The sequence below is a fragment of the Paramisgurnus dabryanus genome, chromosome 4 (genome assembly GCF_030506205.2).
Source record: "Paramisgurnus dabryanus chromosome 4, PD_genome_1.1, whole genome shotgun sequence".
Lineage (NCBI taxonomy): Eukaryota > Metazoa > Chordata > Actinopteri > Cypriniformes > Cobitidae > Paramisgurnus > Paramisgurnus dabryanus.
This window is the reverse complement of record NC_133340.1, coordinates 14,802,086-14,822,276: the sequence shown is the minus strand read 5'-3', so window position 1 is coordinate 14,822,276 and position 20,191 is coordinate 14,802,086. Positions and strand designations below refer to the sequence as shown.

At 37.6% G+C, this 20,191-nt stretch overlaps 1 protein-coding gene across 3 annotated transcripts; it reads left to right on the top strand.

The window, feature by feature from the left end:
* The first annotated feature begins 5,698 nt into the window (after positions 1–5,698).
* Positions 5,699–19,733, top strand: incenp (inner centromere protein). Of its 3 annotated transcripts, none has more exons than XM_065265429.2 (21): positions 5,699–5,860; positions 6,427–6,576; positions 6,670–6,777; positions 7,707–8,329; positions 8,566–8,617; positions 8,815–8,887; positions 9,623–9,758; positions 10,376–10,397; positions 10,484–10,577; positions 10,776–10,910; positions 11,053–11,064; positions 12,863–12,972; positions 13,071–13,194; positions 13,276–13,398; positions 13,634–13,713; positions 13,797–13,896; positions 17,666–17,866; positions 18,022–18,099; positions 18,180–18,266; positions 18,415–18,574; positions 18,755–19,733. In XM_065265429.2, the coding sequence occupies exons 2-21, from the start codon at positions 6,437–6,439 to the stop codon at positions 18,940–18,942; spliced, it is 2,646 nt and encodes an 881-aa protein (XP_065121501.1). In that variant the 5' UTR covers positions 5,699–5,860; positions 6,427–6,436; the 3' UTR covers positions 18,943–19,733. The 3 variants fall into 3 exon arrangements, with proteins under 3 accessions (XP_065121501.1, XP_065121500.1, XP_065121502.1); XM_065265428.2 differs by having other exon boundaries at positions 10,481–10,577; XM_065265430.2 differs by lacking the exon at positions 11,053–11,064 and having other exon boundaries at positions 10,481–10,577; positions 18,755–19,732.
* The last annotated feature ends 458 nt before the right edge of the window (positions 19,734–20,191 follow it).

Genomic DNA, 20,191 nt, shown 5'->3' with positions numbered 1-20,191 from the left:
AGTGGGCGGGAATGGATTTTGTCACGTAGGCTTTCTTTTTCTTCTTAGATGAACGACTCGACTGCCATCTTCTGTTCGCTTTAACATTCTTTAACATCCTTCCTAACATTTTATTTGCCTGGTGACTCTTACTTTCTATTATACTATTAACATTATACTCTATATTTCCTGTACTTTTTTGGAGGTTATGTCATCATTTGTGTACATTTTCTGCATGACATAAAAATGTGTTTAACTGTCTCTTCTTTTCTGACATTTATCACAGGCCTGTGGGATGTTTTCCTATAATATGTAAAGTTTGTTTGTGGATCAGTTTCAGTAAAAAAATGTGATCTCATGGAAATTTTTCAGAACAACATAACTAAATGGCCTATTCATTAAGAAGCCGTTCTAGCTGCTCATCCTGCTCATCTACAGTATGCATTACACGCATAAAAATGATTATTGCAACTGATTTTTTTATTCTTTTTTATATTGGTTTGATTTCGATTCAGTCCAATATCAATCTTATTAATGTTTTATAAAAAAAAGTTTTGCAGATATGGAATTCATTTGGTGAGTTGTTATGTTAAGACCTACACTACAGGTCAAAAGTTTTTGTAACCCTCACTCATTTTTTATTTACATTTTTTCCACATTAGAATAATTTTAAACCCATACAAACTATATGGCATAGCACAAATGTAACTGTGGGAAATATGTTGTAACCAAAACCATCCAGAATAAATAAAAATAACTTATTTATAACTGTCCCCTACTCACAAATCTGTGAAAAGCGGCTACGCTATTTTTTCTCTATGTGCTTATCTGTTCCATATACTCATCCCTAAATAACTATGCCAGCTGCAGTCTGGATCCTCCTGTCCTCAGATGACCCAACACATGTGGAAGGAGGACAATGGTGCTGCAAGAACTTCAGACGATGCCTGCTCTGGACTATAAACTGTTTAACAGGCGGAGTTGTGTGACGTTATCCAGGAAGGCATACTAAGGGTGGAGTTTTCTGAAGCGCTGCCGCGCTATTGGCCTGACAATGCAAACGCACCTTGATTTTGGCTACGCAGCTGGAGGTCAGAGCCTCCATGAGACCGTTTGAAGCCCCGGCTCGCACAGGCCCGATAGTGCAAAAGCAGCTATTGTGTACACAACAAGTAAATGTACCTGATGGTTAAGGCAGTGCACATAGGGGATATCCTTCCTTTACAGCTTCTGGACTCCACCAAACTTTTTGGATATCAGAGCTGCACCATTTTATAAGTTTCTAAGAATCTTTGATGTGTTAAGACCAGCTGTGTCTGGGCATCACTGATTTCTATGTGGTGCTACTTTGTATGACTTGTTTTCTTTCACAAAACTAAAAGACAACTGATTTATTTATGCAGCCTGTACCATCTACAATTAAAGTGTAAAAAGCCTTTCTCATTTCTTCCACAACAGCGTCAGTCAAATAGTAAACTTATGAGCTCATTTTGAATATCATGACAGGTATAAGTGGGGTTTTGCAGAAGTGTTTTTTACTGTCAACTAAAGCCCTATTCGGACGGGATTAGTTTTACAGGGGGACCTCTGAGAAAACCGTGCTTCTCAGAGGTCCTCTGTGTTTTTAATCCCGTCCGAATCGGCCATGTCTGTGTTTTTCTCTTACGACCTCCGAAAGAATTTCCGGAGCAATTTACCTACTGTTTTTCGCCGAACTCAGATGTCCTCTGAGAAATTTAATCCCGTCCGGAAGCAAATGTCTGTGTTTGCCCGCAATATCTTTTGCCCGCAATATCTTGTTTTGGCCACCGTGATCTGCCGTAAGGTCTAACTAATGCGCGTATTTTGTATTTTCTGAGTCCCATTCATTCAGATATGGATGTTTTTTCGCATTCGGCAAAATAAAATAATTAAATCAAGACGAGCTGAATATCAAACACTGTTAAGACTGGCCACTGTAATATCATTAACGTTATAAAAAACTCCGTTCAAAGTTGTTCAACTCCGGAATGTTAATGTTAATTAATAAAGATAATAAATTGTTAATAATCATTATTTCTTCATTTATTTGGGTTTATTATAAGCAGACAGTTATTTAAAACACGTAGGCTAACGTTTCTTTAGTAGGACCCACATGGAAAAAACATATATAAACATATATGTTTCAATATAGGTTTTGATATAAGTTTTACATATATGTGACATATATAAAATTGGCCGTTTTCCTATATTATATGTACATATATGTACATATATGCACATATATGTTAACCTATATATTGGTAAAATTATTAAAATCTGTAGCTGCTAATAAATTAAACATAAATAAAGGTCCAACCAATGACAGTCTGCACCTGCAGGAGCAAGGTTCAAACCTCCAACCTTCCGATTACAAAAAAAATGCAATCCCACCCACCACTGCTGGGATTCGAACATCCAACCTTCCAATCATTAGACAACTCACTTTACCATCTGCGCTACAGTCGCTGTTAAATAACACTGAACAGTAGCTGTTAAATTAAACCATTTTGTTATACATGTCGTAGACAGATCTTGTAAATGTTTTAAATGTGCAGACATCATAACTTTATTTAATAATTCACATAATTTATGGCCTGTATATGCACATATATGCACCTCAATTTTGCATATATGCAGCATATATATTATCATATATATATGGGCATATATGCTGTATATGTGCAGCATATATGGGCATATATGCTGTATATGTGCAGCATATATGTGCATAGTAGCTGCATATAGGTTTCATATATGTGCATATATATTATTATATATGTGCATATATGCTGTATATGTGCTGCATATATGTGCATATTAGCTGCATATATGTTTCATATATGCGCATATATGCTGTATATATGTTTCATATATGCACATATATCCACATATAGGTTCTTTCCATGTGGGGATTTTTATATTTTATTTTGATTTGTTAAAATTAAATTAATAAATTACATGTTCTGTCATAATTTTACATTTAAAGCAAAATATTAGACATTACAAACACGCGTATCCAGAGCACGTGCTCTTCTGCAACGCCCAAATGAAGAAACAGACACTCCCATCTCTGGATCATAGCCTGCATCATTTTAATTCCGTCCGAATCGGTACATAAAATCACAGACGTCCTGGGGGACACGTTGAAACTCAAACGTTGTTTGGAAAACTAATCCCGTCCGAATAGTGCTTAATAGGGGATCATTTTTGGTTGCACGGTTTAAAGAGAAAGATCACTGCCTCTGCCATATTTTCATAGCATCCAAAGGTAGCCTAATACATATTTTGCAGGATACGTAGTACATTTTAATTTGCAGCTCTCTGCCACTAAAATGCACACAGGGTACTGTGGTACTAGTCCTACTGTTGTAATAACTGTTGTAATAACATTTGGGCACAAGATCACTTAAGCCTTAAGGATTTGAAACTTTTTTGACACCTTTGAGCCACCTGGAGATGGAGCTTATGTCAGATGAGTGGCACTGGCTGAAAAGGTAAAGTGTTTATTTTTAATCTGAAGAAGGCCTTGCTAAACTCACAAGACATTTTCTAACATTGATGATAATTTTATGTGATCCATAACATGCTGTGAAAAATCACTTTTGTAACTGATAGTATTTAAATACTGGCCTTTTACATCGCACACATATTAATTTGTTGAAGGCATAATGATGCATCATTACAACCAATCACACACATGCTTTTTCACCAAAAAATAAACGCATTGCTGTAGTTTCTATTTATTTAAAATTCATGAAATGTTTAGTTTATTTTTAGTATGTATTGCACAACAACTTTTGGGGGGCATTATCCACAAATTTTATCCTGTCAAACAATCTTTACAGAAATTTAGAAATTATATTGATACAACCTGCTCCTTTTGTCAAGTTTATTTTGAGATTATTAATAGTCTGTTTTGGGACTATCCTTTAACTAAGTCTTTCTGGAGTGATATTAAATTTCTAATTGTCCAAAATGCTCTTCCAATTTTTTCTTAACTTATAGACTATCACAGTCATCATGGCTCCCTCTGCTGGGCGTCAGAGGTTCGACACTCACATATGCATCTGGACTTCAATACCCATGATCCCTTGCACTAACCGGTTAGTGCAAGGGATTATGGGTATGGCAGTCCAGAGCCACATGTGAATGTCGAACCTCTGACGGCCAGCAGAGGGTGCCATGATGACTGTGACAATAGACACATTTTTTTTTGGATTTGTTGATGACACGACAATATTCAATGCAAGCTATTGTATAAATCTTCTTTTATTTACTGGAAAGTTTCATATCATTAAATGTAAATGTACAAAAAATAATCCCCACTTTAAAGGAGAATTTTACCCGTAGATACATTAATCTTTATTGAAAGTGTGTTATATTTGTAGTTGAAATTTAACAAACATTTAGAATTTGGTGCCTATTTGACCGAGAAAAGGGGTGTTTGTAGTCTCACTCCCTCAAAAAAGATATTGGACTTCCTTCTTTCAATGATTCCAAATGATGATTTTTACATCATTGAAAGAAGGAAGTGCAACACTGAAATCTGTATTTCTCCTGTCTCAGTGGCAACTGAGAAAATAATGCATGACCATTCAAAAACATGTCTGGGGTTCTAACTATACAAGCTTAATGCAAATGGGTGAAGTGTCCCTTTAATGTCTTCAAACAAGAATTGAGTTTATATTTGCATACAATTTCGACATCTGTTTAGAAAGCTATAAAAAATATTAAAATTTTGTAAGTTATCTTTTACTTAATTTGCTTGTAGATTTATTTATGCCCTTTCTGGAGTTTTTTTTCTTTCTAGCCCTCCGTGTTGCTCTTTTCTCACTAACCTTCTTCAGTGTTCGTCAATCATCCTTGCTGATGTTCTGCAAGTTAATGACAAGCAGCTAGCAACCAGTAGGCTATTATTCAAGTCCACCATGGAATGCTCAGCTGTATTTCCAATAATAAAATTGGTATTTCTTTATTGAGGAAAAATTTTACATGGATTTATAATTTACCATTTACCGCTATATAAAATGTTGATGCTTGTGGAGTATGCTATGCTGTCCATTGTTTGTTAAACGCGCCACATTCGAAGTTAAGGTGTGTCGTTCTTTTTGCCGGGTTTACTTTTCACTAATTCATATAAAGAAAGCAGTAAAACCCCACTGCAGTCTAGCGACATCTATTGGACTATGTTTTTTTTTTTTTTGACACGCAGTACAGTTTCCTCAGCGTCGAGCCAAGCAGCAGGTTCTGGCTAAAGTGGATACAGCTACGGACACATCTCGCGAGATTGTTGTTGTTGTTTAGGGTTAGGGGTAGGATTAGGATGAAAAACAGTGGTTGTTCCTATATATGATACAGCTACGGCCGCAATTACGTGAATGTGTGGTTTAGGGGTATGTTTGGGGGTAAGTTTAGGGTAAAACAGCGCTCATCCGGCGAGATTTCACGAGATTTTGCCCGTAGCTGTATCCCATCTAGCCACAACCCCAGTAGCACCCAGCGAGGAGGCGTGACTAAAACGTTCTCATCCTCCATTGGACTGTTTGAAATAATGACAGACATGCGTATCCGCCAATGATAAACCACGCTATATGAATAACCCGACTATGATTGGTCAAATTTGCTTTGACAGCACCCAGAATCTGCCGAACGTTACTTTACGATTGGTTTGAACTATTTAAACCGTTTGAGCGGGTGGATGGAAAACAAGAGGCTGCTGGGGATAAACTACAACAACTAAACTACTTTTGTTGCAGCGAAAACATTGGAAAACGTTTAAAATTGGTTGTTGTGTTATAACGGCTGCTTTTGCACCGAAATCGTCGAATTAAGGATAAAATAGTAGCTGGAGACTTCGGAGGTAAAAGAGTCTAAAAATGTTTTCATGCTAGCTAACGTTAAGCTAATTATCATTCAGAAATAATTAGGACATGTTTTCATTCAGTAACAATCTTTCGCTATAAGTACTTGATTTTGCTTGTTATTGATCTGTATTGTAACAAATAAGCATATTCGCCTGGGCATGTTTGATCGCCGATATTAACTTGGATCACGCTTTTACATTGTTTCTATGGTATGACTTTGCTCTACGAGAAACAATTGAGCTCGTGGATTCACATTGGGAGTGTCAAAGAGATTTCTTATGTAATTAACTTCGTTGAAGTTAATCAAATGTCTGACACATTTTCTTTAAGAAGAGTATTAATGCTAAGTTAAGTTTCTGCTGTAATGTGGTTTAACATTTGCCCCTAAATAGATTAGTATGGATGATGACGTGAATGTAATGTTTTCAAAGTGACATCTTGCAGCAACAGTAAATAGGAATATTTTGTTTATGTCTGTTAAAAAAATATATATAAATACTGTTGTTGTGTTTAGATGTATTTTCAAAACTGAAAATCAAAAACAAACCTCTTAACGTTATAGGGTCGCCATCATGAGCTCTTTGCCGGAGGCCACGCGATCCCTCATGCAGGTTTTCGATGGAAAACTGCAGGATTTTATGAATGAGGTGGATAATGTTCACATGGTTTGGCTGGGAGAGATCCAGCAGGAAGCTCAGCGCATGTTCTCCAGGTGAGACTGGTTTATCTAACTGGTTGGGGTTTGTTCTGCAATGTGGTATTGAATTATGAATGCGCTCATACTTTGTCATTTTTTGTGGTGTAGTGACTTCAGTACAGAGCCAGAACTCATGCCAAAAACACCATCACAGAAAAAGACTAATCGTAGGAAACGAGTGTCAATGGAGCTCAATGAGTCTCGCAGTAAAAGACGGTAAGATTTTTTTGCTTTTCATTTGTGGTGTTTGTGTGTTTGGAAATGTCTACTTTTGCCGGTTATTGTCTTAATTTCCAGTGACCTGATTTTTACAGTCATTCAAAATCTTTCAAATAAGTTTGTTGATACTGCTCGAGTGAAAATTTCATGCTTTTTACCTTTATTTTACACAAGCCCAAGCTTTTTGTAATTGATACCACTAGCCTGTTGAATGCTTTATTCTGATTGGCTGAGAAATGTTCCTGGGTGTTGGTTATTTTTCTGTAAACTGCATCTGTCAAATGTCTTAAAAATAGGCTCCAGAGCGATGTTTGTGGTAACCATGGTATAAGAGGAATAATTTACTCCGGTCCTTTGAATTATTTGAAAATAATGCACACTTACACTTCGCGTCGTGCCGCATTACCACCTTGGGTGAGCATTATTTTCTTATAATTTAACGGCCCATTGTTAAATTATTCCTTACGTAGTACGTGTTGTAGGACTGCAATATATAGGCTATCTTGAAATATCGCAATTGTGTTAATCACAATATGCATATTACAATTGTTTGCTATTACTAAATGACTTGAATAATTTAAAAAGTTACATATAGATGATTTCAGCAGTAAAAACATAAACAAAGGCTTTAAAATGCGTAACTTCTGGTAAACACCGGAATGAATAAATAACAACAAAGTCCTTTTTTAAAATTGTTTATATATATAACAAGCTAAATAAACAACATGGAGGTCACATAGGAAACCAAAACATTTGTTATTTTCTACAAGGTATTTGTTCAAGAGTTCAGTTTAGCAACTAGTCAGACCATTAAACAAACAGAAACCTTAAGTAACGTTCCAACCAGACACCTAATTGCGTCACCATACGTCCGTCCGATGATTAACCCAAAAATTATCCATCATGGTGTGCCTTTTCCGTTACAGTTTCTCCAAGGGGAAACGCAGCAACCTACGTCGCTCCTCTGTCCAGTTGACCCTGAACTCCATCTCGGAGCTTGTCACACCACCCGTCCCGGACGACGGCTCGGAGAGCCTGGTTGAGGAACCTGTTCGGCGCACACGTCGCAAAAAAACTACCGCAGCGGTCGAAAGTGAACCCATCAAACGCAGCACTCGCAACAAAGGCACTTCTAAAGCCAAGGAGCTTGAAGAGATTGAAACACCAGCGGAAAACAGTCCAGAGAAGAAAGAAGCAGATGAGGCCCAGTGTTCAGGTTCTTCTGAGGATCAGATGCTGGTGTCTGAAGCCGTGGTGAAGATTCCCTCATCAGAACGTTTGAGTGCAGAGAAATCGTTGGAGTCGTTGCTGAGTTCTGGTCCGTCTCCTAGCCGATCCGCCAATAAAATCCCAATCGCTGCCTCTGAGGTGCAGCCAAAACCTCAGGGCTCATCCCGGACATCTATCCGTCGGTCACTGGTGGCACGGCGTTCGCTGGTGGGTCTGAGGCAAAGCATGACACAAGAAGCTGTTCGCAGGGCATCACGGCGATCTTTCCTGAAGAAAAAAGCCAGACAGGGCAATTCAACCTGCAGCAGCTCCATTAGTGGTAAGACATAATATACACATCATGTGATAATAGTTACAAGGTCCAGTTTGTTGAAATCATATATATTTAATTGAACTGACTTCACATTCTCAATATGCATTTTGCTTATTTTTGTTTGTTAGTTCCTTCACTGCTTTCTAGTGTATACTCCCATAACAATATCTGCCAAGCCATCTAAATGTAAATAGACTGCAAAATTAGATTTCTTGTGTTTATTTCTTCATTACTCTTTCTAGGTGACATCTGTATGGATATTGAACCTGAAAACACAGAAGAAAACCAAGAACAGTGAGTGTTTTTCTTCTCTCTCTCTGAGCACTTGTATAATTTGTTTATGTAATTCTACACATAGATTTTTTTAACTAATCCAGCATTGTTTGTGCCATGGATCTGAACAACATGACAAATGTATTTTGGAGGGGTGTGCTCTGTTAAGAGGTCAGCAACTGCACATTAATGCTCTGCTAATGTGTTTTGTTTTTTAGGGTTGATCTTAATCAGGAGGTTACTGAACATGCCACTGAAACCACAAATAAACCAGAAATGGCCGTTCCTGAGGTAAAGTTGTCACTGGCACATACTAATTTGAGACTGTAGCTGTGTTCCAATTTGAAGGCTGCAACCGTCTAAGCATGCGACCTGAAGGCGAGCCAAACAGCCTTTGAAGTCCACAAAGAGAACACACTTGCTGGTTTTAAACACCTTCGTGCCTAACAGCCTCTCTAGTGCAAGTAAATGTCATGCGCATCACAAGTTTAGGTGATAGGAAGAGTCCATGCCTCGTGCGTTCAGGTCTGAGCAAGTCCAAAACGCGCACATTACCAGTCCAGGTGCGTGCGAGAAGAAATCCGCCCACATTACAAGCTCTCTTGCACAAAGTAAAGCCCACAAACAGTCTGGGAAGCATGCAGTGCGAATGTTAATGTGAAACTTATAATAATAACTATTATCATGAAAGCCTGCTATCAGCCATATGTCTGACAATTGTTGATACACAATAGTGTCATCACAACCCTAACGCAACATACACAGAATAATATTAATACAAAACATAACTTGTAATACTAAAACGGTGACAAGAAACTTTTTTTTCTGCTAAATCCACACTTTTATTTGATAAAGGTTTTAAATGTTTATTTTAAAATATTTAGCTGTTACAGGCGTGCACTAGCCTAGGCTGAACTAGCCTTCAAATTGGGAAACAGTTTGTGTCCAAAATGAATTCTTCCAACCTGTTATGATTGTATAGTAGGTTTCCTGTGTAGTTTGATTAATTGACGTTTGTTTTTGTAGGAGCCTGAACCACAAGTTGCTGAAGAGGAAGAAATTGAGTCAAAGGATGAACCTGCAGAACAGATTGCAGAGCCTTCCACCTCCAGTGAAAACTGCCGTTTCACACGATCTATGAGAACCCACGTACCAGAAAGAGGTACACCTGTAGCTATTGTTGCATTTAGTGCAGCCTATGGAAAGTCTTGCTTTACATTAACTCTTTCACCGCCAGCGTTTAAAAAAAAGTTGCCAGTCAGCGCCAGCGTTTTTCATGATTTTCACCAAAGTTTAATGCCTTCCAGAAAATGTTCTTCTTTGAATATATAAACATACAATATACCAAATGAAAGAACAGACCCTCTGCTTTCAAACAAAAAAAAAAGTTTCTTCCTACCTTCAGTGGTTCTTTTGCAATCAGCTTTTGAATATGTGTAGGTTTCTGCAAAAACACCACATTTTGAGCAAAAAGCTGAGATAATTCATTTTTTGTGACGGATTTTTCATAGAGTTCCCATTCAGAGCGATCTTTAAAACAGACACGGACATGCAGCCGCTTGCCATAGGGCAATACTTCCGGGTTTAAAAAGTTGCGGAAGGGCGCCACCTGGTGGATAATAGCGGTATTGCGGAAAAACTGAAGTCTCGTCATTGGCAGGGAAGCGTTTTCTCTTAATTTACGAGATATCTCGTCAATGGCGGGGAAAGAGTTAAAGAAGGGGTGTTTCAAATTAAATTAGGCACGTAACTCACAATTAAATGTTTTTGTGTTTCTAGATGGCAGCGGAGGAGTCATCCGGTAAGATCACGGTTTACTCATTTAGCTTTATTTTAATGTGTTTTCTAGTGTAAAGCGATCTTATTCTCCAAATGTCTCTCCAGTAGCTCCACACGCTCTGGCTCAAAGCGAACTGTTGATGAAGCCATACAGAAGATCAGCACACCCAAGAAGGGTTCTCCTCCAAAGAAGTGTGCCACGGTATGGCCATTTTTGATCTCACTGAAAAACATCCCATGTGGAATTTCGCATTATTATGGAAAAGTTATACTGGAGCTGGACTAGTTAATGATTGATAATGCCAGACAATCAATAGTTGTATAAATGCCATGTTTTTCTTTAATAGTAATTATTTGATGGTTAAATTAAAACGGTTGGTAAATTGGTGTGTTTGCATAGAGTATCGCCCCGCACATGCGCTCATTCATGCACACCGTGCAGAAGAACCAGATGCTGATGACGCCTGGATCTCTGGGCCGCAACACCATCATAAAGTCTTTCATCAAACAGTCCGCCAGCAAAACTGATGTCAAGGTTAGCACATTCCTCTGTTTTAGATATTTATTTGCATTGTAAACTAGTTTATGGGGGTGTTATTGATTAGATTGAAGTTAATTGTTTGCTAATATTTGTTCAAGTAGGAGTTTTAGTAATTGTACTTCCTGTGTTCCCCCAGGAAGGCTCTGTGGTGAGTATAAATGCTGAAAATCCAGACTGACTTCGTTTTCCATGTCAGTTCAGTAACATTTGGTCTTAAGAAGCACGCAGAATTCATTTCAGTTTGACTATTGTAGTCCTGATGAGATTTAATGCTCAAGAAATGTTCTGTGTTTATCACAATAAGTTCTACAATTGAATGCTTTATTCTGATTGCTTGAGATAAATTCGACAGGTATGCATTATTTTCGATAAACGGACATCTAACCTTTCAAATATCTTAAAATAACCACCAGAGCAATGTCTGTGGTGACCATGGTATAAGCAGAATAATTGACTCCGGTGCTTTGAATTATTTTTTATAATGCACACCTATGATGTAACGGGTTCACGTTGTGTGTATTGTTTTTAAACAATTCAACAGGCCATCGTCAATTATTCCTTACTTAAGACATGTTTGTGGTTATATTTGTTACATTTGGAAAGCATACATTGATCATGAAAAAAAACTTTTTAAATATGTTAACCACGATAAATATTTCAAAAGTTTAATAAAGTAGTTTTGAAGGTATGACCAGAAGTCTTAAAGGGATAGTTCACCCATAAATTATCATTCTGGCATAATTTACTCACCATGTTGTTACAAACCTGTATAAATGTCTTTGTTCTGCTGATAACAAAGGAAGATATTTGTAATAAAGCAAGAAACAGAAGCACCATTCACTTCCATAGTTGGAAAATGCTACCATGTAAGTCAATAGTGCTCAAAACCATTTTGGTTACAAACATTGTCAAATTATCTTCCTTTGTGTTCAGCAGAAAAAAAGAAATTAATACATGTTTGTAACAACATGAGGGTGAGTAAATGAAGTATTTTAGGCCCAATCCCAATTCTATTTTATACCCCTTGCCCTTACCCCTACGCCTACCCCTTCCCCTTGCCCCTTGAAACAGAGTGTCAAGGGGTAGGGCTGAAAATATTCACATAGAAGTGGGACACCACTACTAGACCGCTACACGTCATCATAAGTCATTGCTAGCTCCTACGTCATAGATGCTCCGATGAAATAATACAATAAAATTTTACATTTAATGAAGTTATTAAAAAATATGTATGTTGTGGAACTATCACAAGGACAATAACATTAGCAATTTTTCTGAGAACATAACCGTATACATAAAACAAGTAATTATTTGTTATTAAAATACTTTTTAATGTCCAAAAATAGTTACATTTATGGGCCATATTGGAAATTTATCATACCCCTTCGTCTGAAGTGTGGTCCTGAAAAATCTTTGTTTGAAGGGCTATCTGGCCCTTACCCCTACTCCTTCCCCTTCAGCCAAAAGAGAATTGAGACACCCCTACCCCTTCACGTGAACGCGCGAAACAAAGTGGTAGGGGGTAAGGGGTAGAATTGGGATTGGGCCTTAGTGTAATATTGTAACCACAAATGTCAATTACTTTTTGTGTTAACCTGCAGCATGCCTCACTTGTCCATAGTGCTAAACCAGTATAAACACAGAACATTATTTCATTAGCATCTGAAACCATTCTGACCTCATCGCTCATCTTGGTGTACGTCTTTGTCTTGGCTGTGTGTTTGGTGTTGGTTGGGAATTTCACCTTCACCCATTTTTGTATCTTGGATATTAGCCTGAGAGCTGACTAATTTTTAAAAACCATTCACCACTCTGCACACAGTAAACTGTCCTGACATGTGGTGTTCTTCGGCATTAATGTACTTACCCACTTTAACAAAACCTTTGTCATCTTTAAAAGATCACAAAAGTTTTAACCCTATTTTAAATGTTTGTTTCGCCTCCAGGAGCGAGAGCGGCAGAAGTGGGATGCTTTGAACAAGAAGATAGAACAAGAAAACGATAGAAAGAGGAAGATTGAGGACGAGAGGAGGAGGAAACAAGAAGAAATGAAAAGGTGTGTTTGTGTGTTTACATTTTTTATTTAAATGACTGCTATTGTAGATTTAAGTTCAAATAAAAACAGGACTTAAAAGTGAATCCTGTCCATTTTAGGAAGCGGGATGAGCGTTTGAAACGGGTCGTTGAAGCTCGAGTGAAAGGAGAGAAAGAGAAGGAGCAGGAAATAAAGAAAAAGATTGAGGAGAAGATGGCACAGCTTGAAAAGAAAAATGACATGGTACTAAAAATCTCACTTGTTTTGGTGATCTGTGATGCACAATGCATGAGGTTTTTATTAAGGATTTGATATTTCTCTTAGATGCGCGTTGAGCGGTTGGCAGATGAGAAAGCCAAGAGGAAGGTGGCTACTAAACGACAGGAAGAACTGGAGCTGCGCAAAAAACAAGAGGAGGCTGCCAGACAAAAGAAAATTCAGCAAATCGTAAGTCTACACTTGCAGTCAGAGTGGAGGAGTCATATAAATGTAACTTATACGTCAGTTTAGCATAAATGCCAAACAACTTAATGTTTTATTTACAGGTTTTGAAAAACATTTAGATTTTTTGAATGAACTATCCCTTTAACTTTAGACAGAAAATCTATTTCTGTGTTAATGAAATGCTATGTAGCGCCTTCTAGGACATTAAAGCAAATACACGTTTTTTTTTTCTCTAAAGAGAGAGCAGGAGCGGGAGAGAGAGAGGGAACGTGAACGGGAACTGGAGAGAGAAAGAGAACAACGGGCCGCAGCTGAGAAGTTTGTGTTACTTTCTTATTGCACAAATTATGTGATTTGTTCCTGATAAATTTTAGAACCTAAAATGCGTTTTTTTGTTTCAGAGAGAGGCTAGAGAGAGAGAAGGCTATCGCTCTTCAAAAGGAATTGGAAAGAGCAGCCAGAGAGAAAGAGAGGAGAGAGATGGAGGAAAAGAGGAAGATGGTGAGTCATGTTTGACATGTGGCATGCTTTTATCACATTTTAAAAGCAATGTTAAAGGGGGACATAATGCACACAGTTTCTGCTAATCTCATGTTAATACAGAGTAGGTGTGAGCGGGGCACAAACTAAAGCAGAGTTACTTGTAACACAGCTACTTTGGTGTTAGGTTATAGGTAATGTCAGCAACTCCTAGTAACTGATAGCTGGGTTAGTTGTAAGTTAACACAGTGTTACAATAAAGCCAATTAAGTTTTTTTATACAATGATAATGAAATGAAAACAATGTAAATACTATTCATCGAAATGATAACTGTTAATAAAAAAGCAGCCCTTTCATAAAAATCTATTAATATGCATAATACAAGAATGGTTAGATAAAGGATCATGGATGTATTAATGTGAGGATATCTATCTATATAGGCAGATATATAAACAGTATCCACCTTTAGTATATCGACAGAATTTTATTGAATTATTTGTTTAAACAAAATTTTCTAGCAGGTGTTACAACAAACCCTCTGTTTGTTACTATTAACCCAAGCCTATGGGGGTAGGTTGTAACGTTTGCAATCCTGTCTTTTTTTTATTGTATGATAACAATAGGTCCCAAACACAAACTTTAAGTGTACATTTGTAGCTGAGATGTGTGTGTTGATTGTGTAATAAACAATTAATCTAACCTTTAAAAAATTGAATAATAGAGCCAAAGGCAAAAAGCGTTACTTTGTGCCCTGCTCTAATTGGGTGCCCGGTGCTTCTATCAACCAGAGTTTTGGTAAAAAAAATTTGCAAGAATGTGAAAAAAATTGGTAATTGAAATTTGGCTCCCCTTGTGATGTCAGAAGGGGATCTTATAATAATACCACCTCTAAATCTGCACTATCTGACCACTGCACTGCCACTGAAATCAGCTCATTTGCATTTAAAAGGATACACCAAAAACTGCACAGTTTTGCTCACACCTAGAAGTCAACTGATTTATCGTCCAGGCCGATAATTTGGCTGATTTTTGTCATATTTAAAAAAAATTGTCTTTGGCCGATTTTGCTGCAAAATTAGGCCGATTATTAGGCAGGCACATCTGCGTTGTTGTAGAACTCATGACGCCGCTTCTTGTTCAGAAGTGTCTCGTTCACAAACCGCTTTAGTAAACGATGGCATGATCGTGCAAATTTAAAGCAGCCAGTACAACAGCGCGACAGGCTTATGTCACAAAGATTGGGCTCGTTTAATGTGATTAAGCGAGATGATTTTTGTTTGCGTGATAGAGAATGAGTAGAGCAACTTCTCTAAACTGCCTCTCTCTGCTCTCCCTTGTGCATATTCCTCAAAACCAACACAATGGCGAAAGGTCTGAAGACCAATCATATCCAGCGAGGAAATGTTTTCTGTGTAACACTGTTACTGTTTTGCGTTGCCCAACCTGGGTTAGCACACAACGCTTCCAATTCGCAAACTGACTCCTTTGAACCGATAACTTTTTGATGATTAAATAATTAATCAGGTCTACCAAAGATGGATTTTATCCTACAAAGCATTAAAATCCATGGTAAAAAAAAAAACAGAAAAAAGAGCAAGAAATGATGACAGCAGAGTGTCCGGTAATATGTGTCTGATAAATACATGGTGTGGAGGAGGTTGTAAAACTCTTCAGAAAGTTGTCATTTGTTTTAAATACTTTGACTTAAATAGTGACATTTGTACATTTAAAATATCTGCTAATGATGAGGACATTTTGATTATTATGTACAAACAGAAAATCGGCCAAACATATCGGCCATCAGCTGCCCTGATCGGGAAAACATATCGGTCGATCTCTACACCTACAAAAGTGGCAATTTTAACATGCTATAATAAATTATCTGTGGGGTATTTTGAGCTTAAACATTCACATACATACTCTGGGGACAGAATAGATTTATTTATGTCCCCTTTAAACTGCAATTCATTGACTGGCCGAGCAGAAATAAATGTTTACAGCCTCATACAAAAAGTGGTCTATATAGCTAATTTTGCCCTTAAAGGACAAGTTCGGTATTTTAGACTTAAAGCCCTGTTTTCAGATTGTTTATGGTGAAATAGAATGGTTTTGACTGAAATTTCGACATTTGCGGCTGCCCTGAGAATTTTCGCGTGTTTGTTTCACCTCACACCTCTACAATGGGTTTAATGGTGCACTGGAACAATTCTTCCTAAAATGCATTAAACTTTCGTTTACAAAGACGTGAAACTCACCGAGTGGTCAGGGTTGTTCACTGATATGCTCCAACAAAAATCGCTGCAAAAGATGCTTTCCAACAGCTGTTTTAGCATTCGTTGTTAACTTGTGGACCTATTTTTCCAAACGCCTCACACCCGTACATTCTTCCGCTGAGAGCTTGAATAATAGACACTCCAGCCCAGGTGGTGGCGCTAATCCGCCATTGCCAATTGCAAGAATAGAAACAAAGTTCCCGGCGCGGAGTAATTCCGTACCTCACAGCATATCTAATACAAGTCAATGGAGTTGGTAAAAACTACGATTAAACCTGTTGGAATGCGTCTTTTGCAGCAATTTTTGTGTGAGCATACCAGTGAACACCCCGACCACTCGCTGAGTTTCACGTCTTTGTAAACGAAAGTTTAATGCATTTTAGGAAGGATTGTTCCAGTGCACCATTAAACCCATTGTAAAGGTGTGAGATGAAACACGAACATGCGAAAAATCTCAGGGCAGCCGCAAATGTCGAAATTTCAGTCAAAACCATTCTATTTCACCATAAATCTGAAAACAGGGCTTTAAGTCTAAAATACCGAACTTGTCCTTTAATGACAACTGAGGGGGGTGAATTTTTTTGAAAGTCACCCATTTAAAATACATTAAACCTTAAAGTTCTGCATAATTAAGGGGGTTGACCACTTAAGTGACAGGTAAACTTCCCCTACTGTCGCTACCATCGAGCTAGGTGGGTGTGGTTTCCATAGATATGTATATAAAGGCTAGATGGCTCAAGGCGGAGTCAGCTGTGTCGTCACTTGGCGGCCATCTTAGGTCAGTGCTGCCATAGTGCTGCTCCCTGCTGCTGTGGACGGAAGGTGAGTGACATACGCCAACTAAAATGCTCGTAACTTGCTGAATTCTTGACGGATTTACAAACGGTTTGGTTTTTTACAAACGTTATTAACGTGGCTATAATTATGGATGCTTTAACATGTTTCATGAATTTTTTATTTATTTTTAGTATACGTATTCAGTGTCATAGGTACATCTTTAACGTTTATAACAAACCAATCCGTTTGAAAATCGGTAAAAAATTAAGCAAGTTATGGTCATTTAAAAGTACCTGCATCATTAAAACTCAATGCTACGAGTGAGCGAGCGCCCTGTCCTAAGATGGCCGCCAAAATGCGGACGTCCAACTCAATTGGCCATCAGCGCGGACGAGCCATCTAGCCTTTATATACATATCTATTGTGGTTTCAGCATCCAGCCACCTCAGCTCTACCCACGTCCCGCCTTGCCCTTTTTGGTTATCTGCGAGTAATGTGCAGTGACAAGTCTATGATTCAAACACATACAATACATCACATTATCCCTGAATCATTTGAGCGTACTTGGCACAGACATACTAGTTTATTTAAACTTTGCCCACATTTAGCATGAGAATCCAACTCTTAACAGTGTAAAGTCAAAATGCATGAAATGGCATTAGACATCTCCTTTTGTAACTGAGGGAATTGTTATCTTTCTCACATCATTGATTTCAAGTTTTTTTCTTACTCCTTATAGGAGGAGCAGAGGAGGGCTGAGGAGCAGAAAAGAGCTGAGGAGCAGAGGAGGGCTGAGGAACAAAAGAGAGCTGAAGAGCAAAAGAGAGCTGAGGAACAGAGGAGGGCTGAGGAAAAAAAGAGAGCTGAGGAGCTAAAGAGAGCTGAGGAGGCGAGGGCTGCCCAACAAAAAAGTGCTGCTGTTACTGCAACCTCAGTGCAGGTAATGCAACACCACATTCCTGCAATACAATTCATTTTTTTTGGCCTTCATCCTCCATTGCAACTAATTACTAGCATAACATTTATTTTGTGCAAAGTGATAGTTGAATAATATGTTGAACATGTAGATTTTATGTTTTTTGCTAAATCTCCCAGGTCTCGAAAATGCAACTGACCAGTTTGCACAACACAACCATAACAAAGAATCCAGGTGTCACTGTTGTAGATACTAAGGTAATAAATCCTTTTCCTGGTTTTGTCGATGCCTTTTCAACTGTTGTGTTGATACTGAATGTTTTAATATGTGCCCTCAGGACACTGGTATGAAAACTCCAGTTAGAAAAGTAGATGCTCTCAATAAGACGATTGATGTTGGATTCAATGCTACGTTCAATGTAGAGGTATGGTGACAGGAGCTGGAGGGCAGCTAAAAGAAAAATTACTGTTCTTTCTTAAAAAAAAATAGTTTGCTTTACCTAGAATACCTAAAACAAAAGTTGCTGCAACGGATAGTTTGTAACTTTATTTCTCCCCTCTTGCTCTTGGAAGCAATCGCCAGCGTCATCTCCACAGTCTTACGAGATCACTCCCAAAGGCCAGAAGGTGACAGTTTTGACAAATCCCGAAGATTATGGTATGGACCAGAACAGCGACGACTCCACAGATGATGAATCTGCTCCCAGAAAACCCATACCATCCTGGGCTGAGGGTATGATATCCTTACATGCAATATACTTGCAACTCTCTATTTTTAAAAAGGTTTGATAAATAAATAGTGAAGCTTTTATCTAGATTTTATCATGGAAGTACTTAACAATTGAAATTTACAGTATTTTGTACTTTTTTAAAGTTCTGCTATACCTCTCTAATCTTATGTTCTGTCATGCAGGTAAGCAGTTACAGCAGACTATAATGAAGTTGTATTATAATCCACTGGATCTTGATTCATATTTCGGGGAACCTGAACCACCTAAGCTGGAGGTCATCTTCCAGCGGACCAAACCTCGCTTTTTTAAGCGCACTAGTTCAGCTGTGTGGCACTCTCCACCACGCTTGGGAAATACGGGCCATTTATAGATGGCTATGATTTTATAAAACAAAATAAATACTGGTAATTTTTAAGCTTTGTTTTTGTAAAATGCACAAAGTAATAAAATAAAAAAATGCATTTCTTATGATCGGTTTTGGGAAATTTCCATTTTTGAATCTCTTAATTTCTGTTGTTAATAAAGAACACTTTTTTTACAGAAATTTGTCTAAGGAACTGGCTTTTATTAGTTTAGGAATGATAAAGATGAGTTGGAAAGTAAATTTCAGGGGCCAGTTGTTCAAAAGTAATCCATGTGGATTTCAGCTATTGGATTGGATCAGAATTTCAAAATGGGTTGTATAAAACAAAAAATGGATTCTAAATTTGGATTGGATCACAAAATCCAATCTAGGTTTTGATCTGGATTAAATCCTCACTTTGTGGTGTTAAAAACTTCTTGGTAAGATTGGAATAAAATTTGATCCCAAAAAGTAGGATTATTCTGATCCCAGCAAAAGGGTGGATTTCTGAAAAAAAGATTAATAAAACCCATTTTTTACTAAAACTTTAAGACCTACAGAAGGCATTGGGCTACGATTTACACTTTCCTGTCAAATAGGAAAGTTCATATAAATCTCATATAAATCATATAAAAAATTAACATTTAATAATTTTAAGAGAAATCTTTTACTATCATTTGGCACTGTACAGGATATTGATCACAATCATCAGAGACCAAACTTAAAGTAGTTGACTTAAATGCCTTACTTAAAATGCATGTGTTTGTGTATATTCTATATGTGTTTGTTTGTTGTGGGACAGAAGAACAGACTGAATGTTGAATTGAAATAAAAAAAAATAAGGGAAAGTTGTGTTTTATTGTCTCTTCAAGTAAAAACACTTAGTGACCCCATACTGACCAAACTACCTGCTGTTTTAGCTAATAGTCAGCATTGACATGTGATCACATTTACAACACTAGTAATCCAGATTAGCTAATCTAAAAAAAAGGTTATGTGGATCAGGGTGATACAATCCGATTTTGCTTTGCAAAACCAGGACAAAAGTGACATGGTTTACCTGATCCTGGATAGCAAAACATGGGATTTTCAAATCTGGATCAATTTTTTGAACAACTGGCCCCAGGACTTACAAATTGAAACTACATTCACCTAAAGGATTATTATAAACATCTGCTCAATTTCTCATTAATGCAACTATCTAATCAACCAATCACATGGCAGTTTGCTTCAATGCTTTAAGAGGTGTGGTCCTGGGCCGGGTTTCCCGATAACG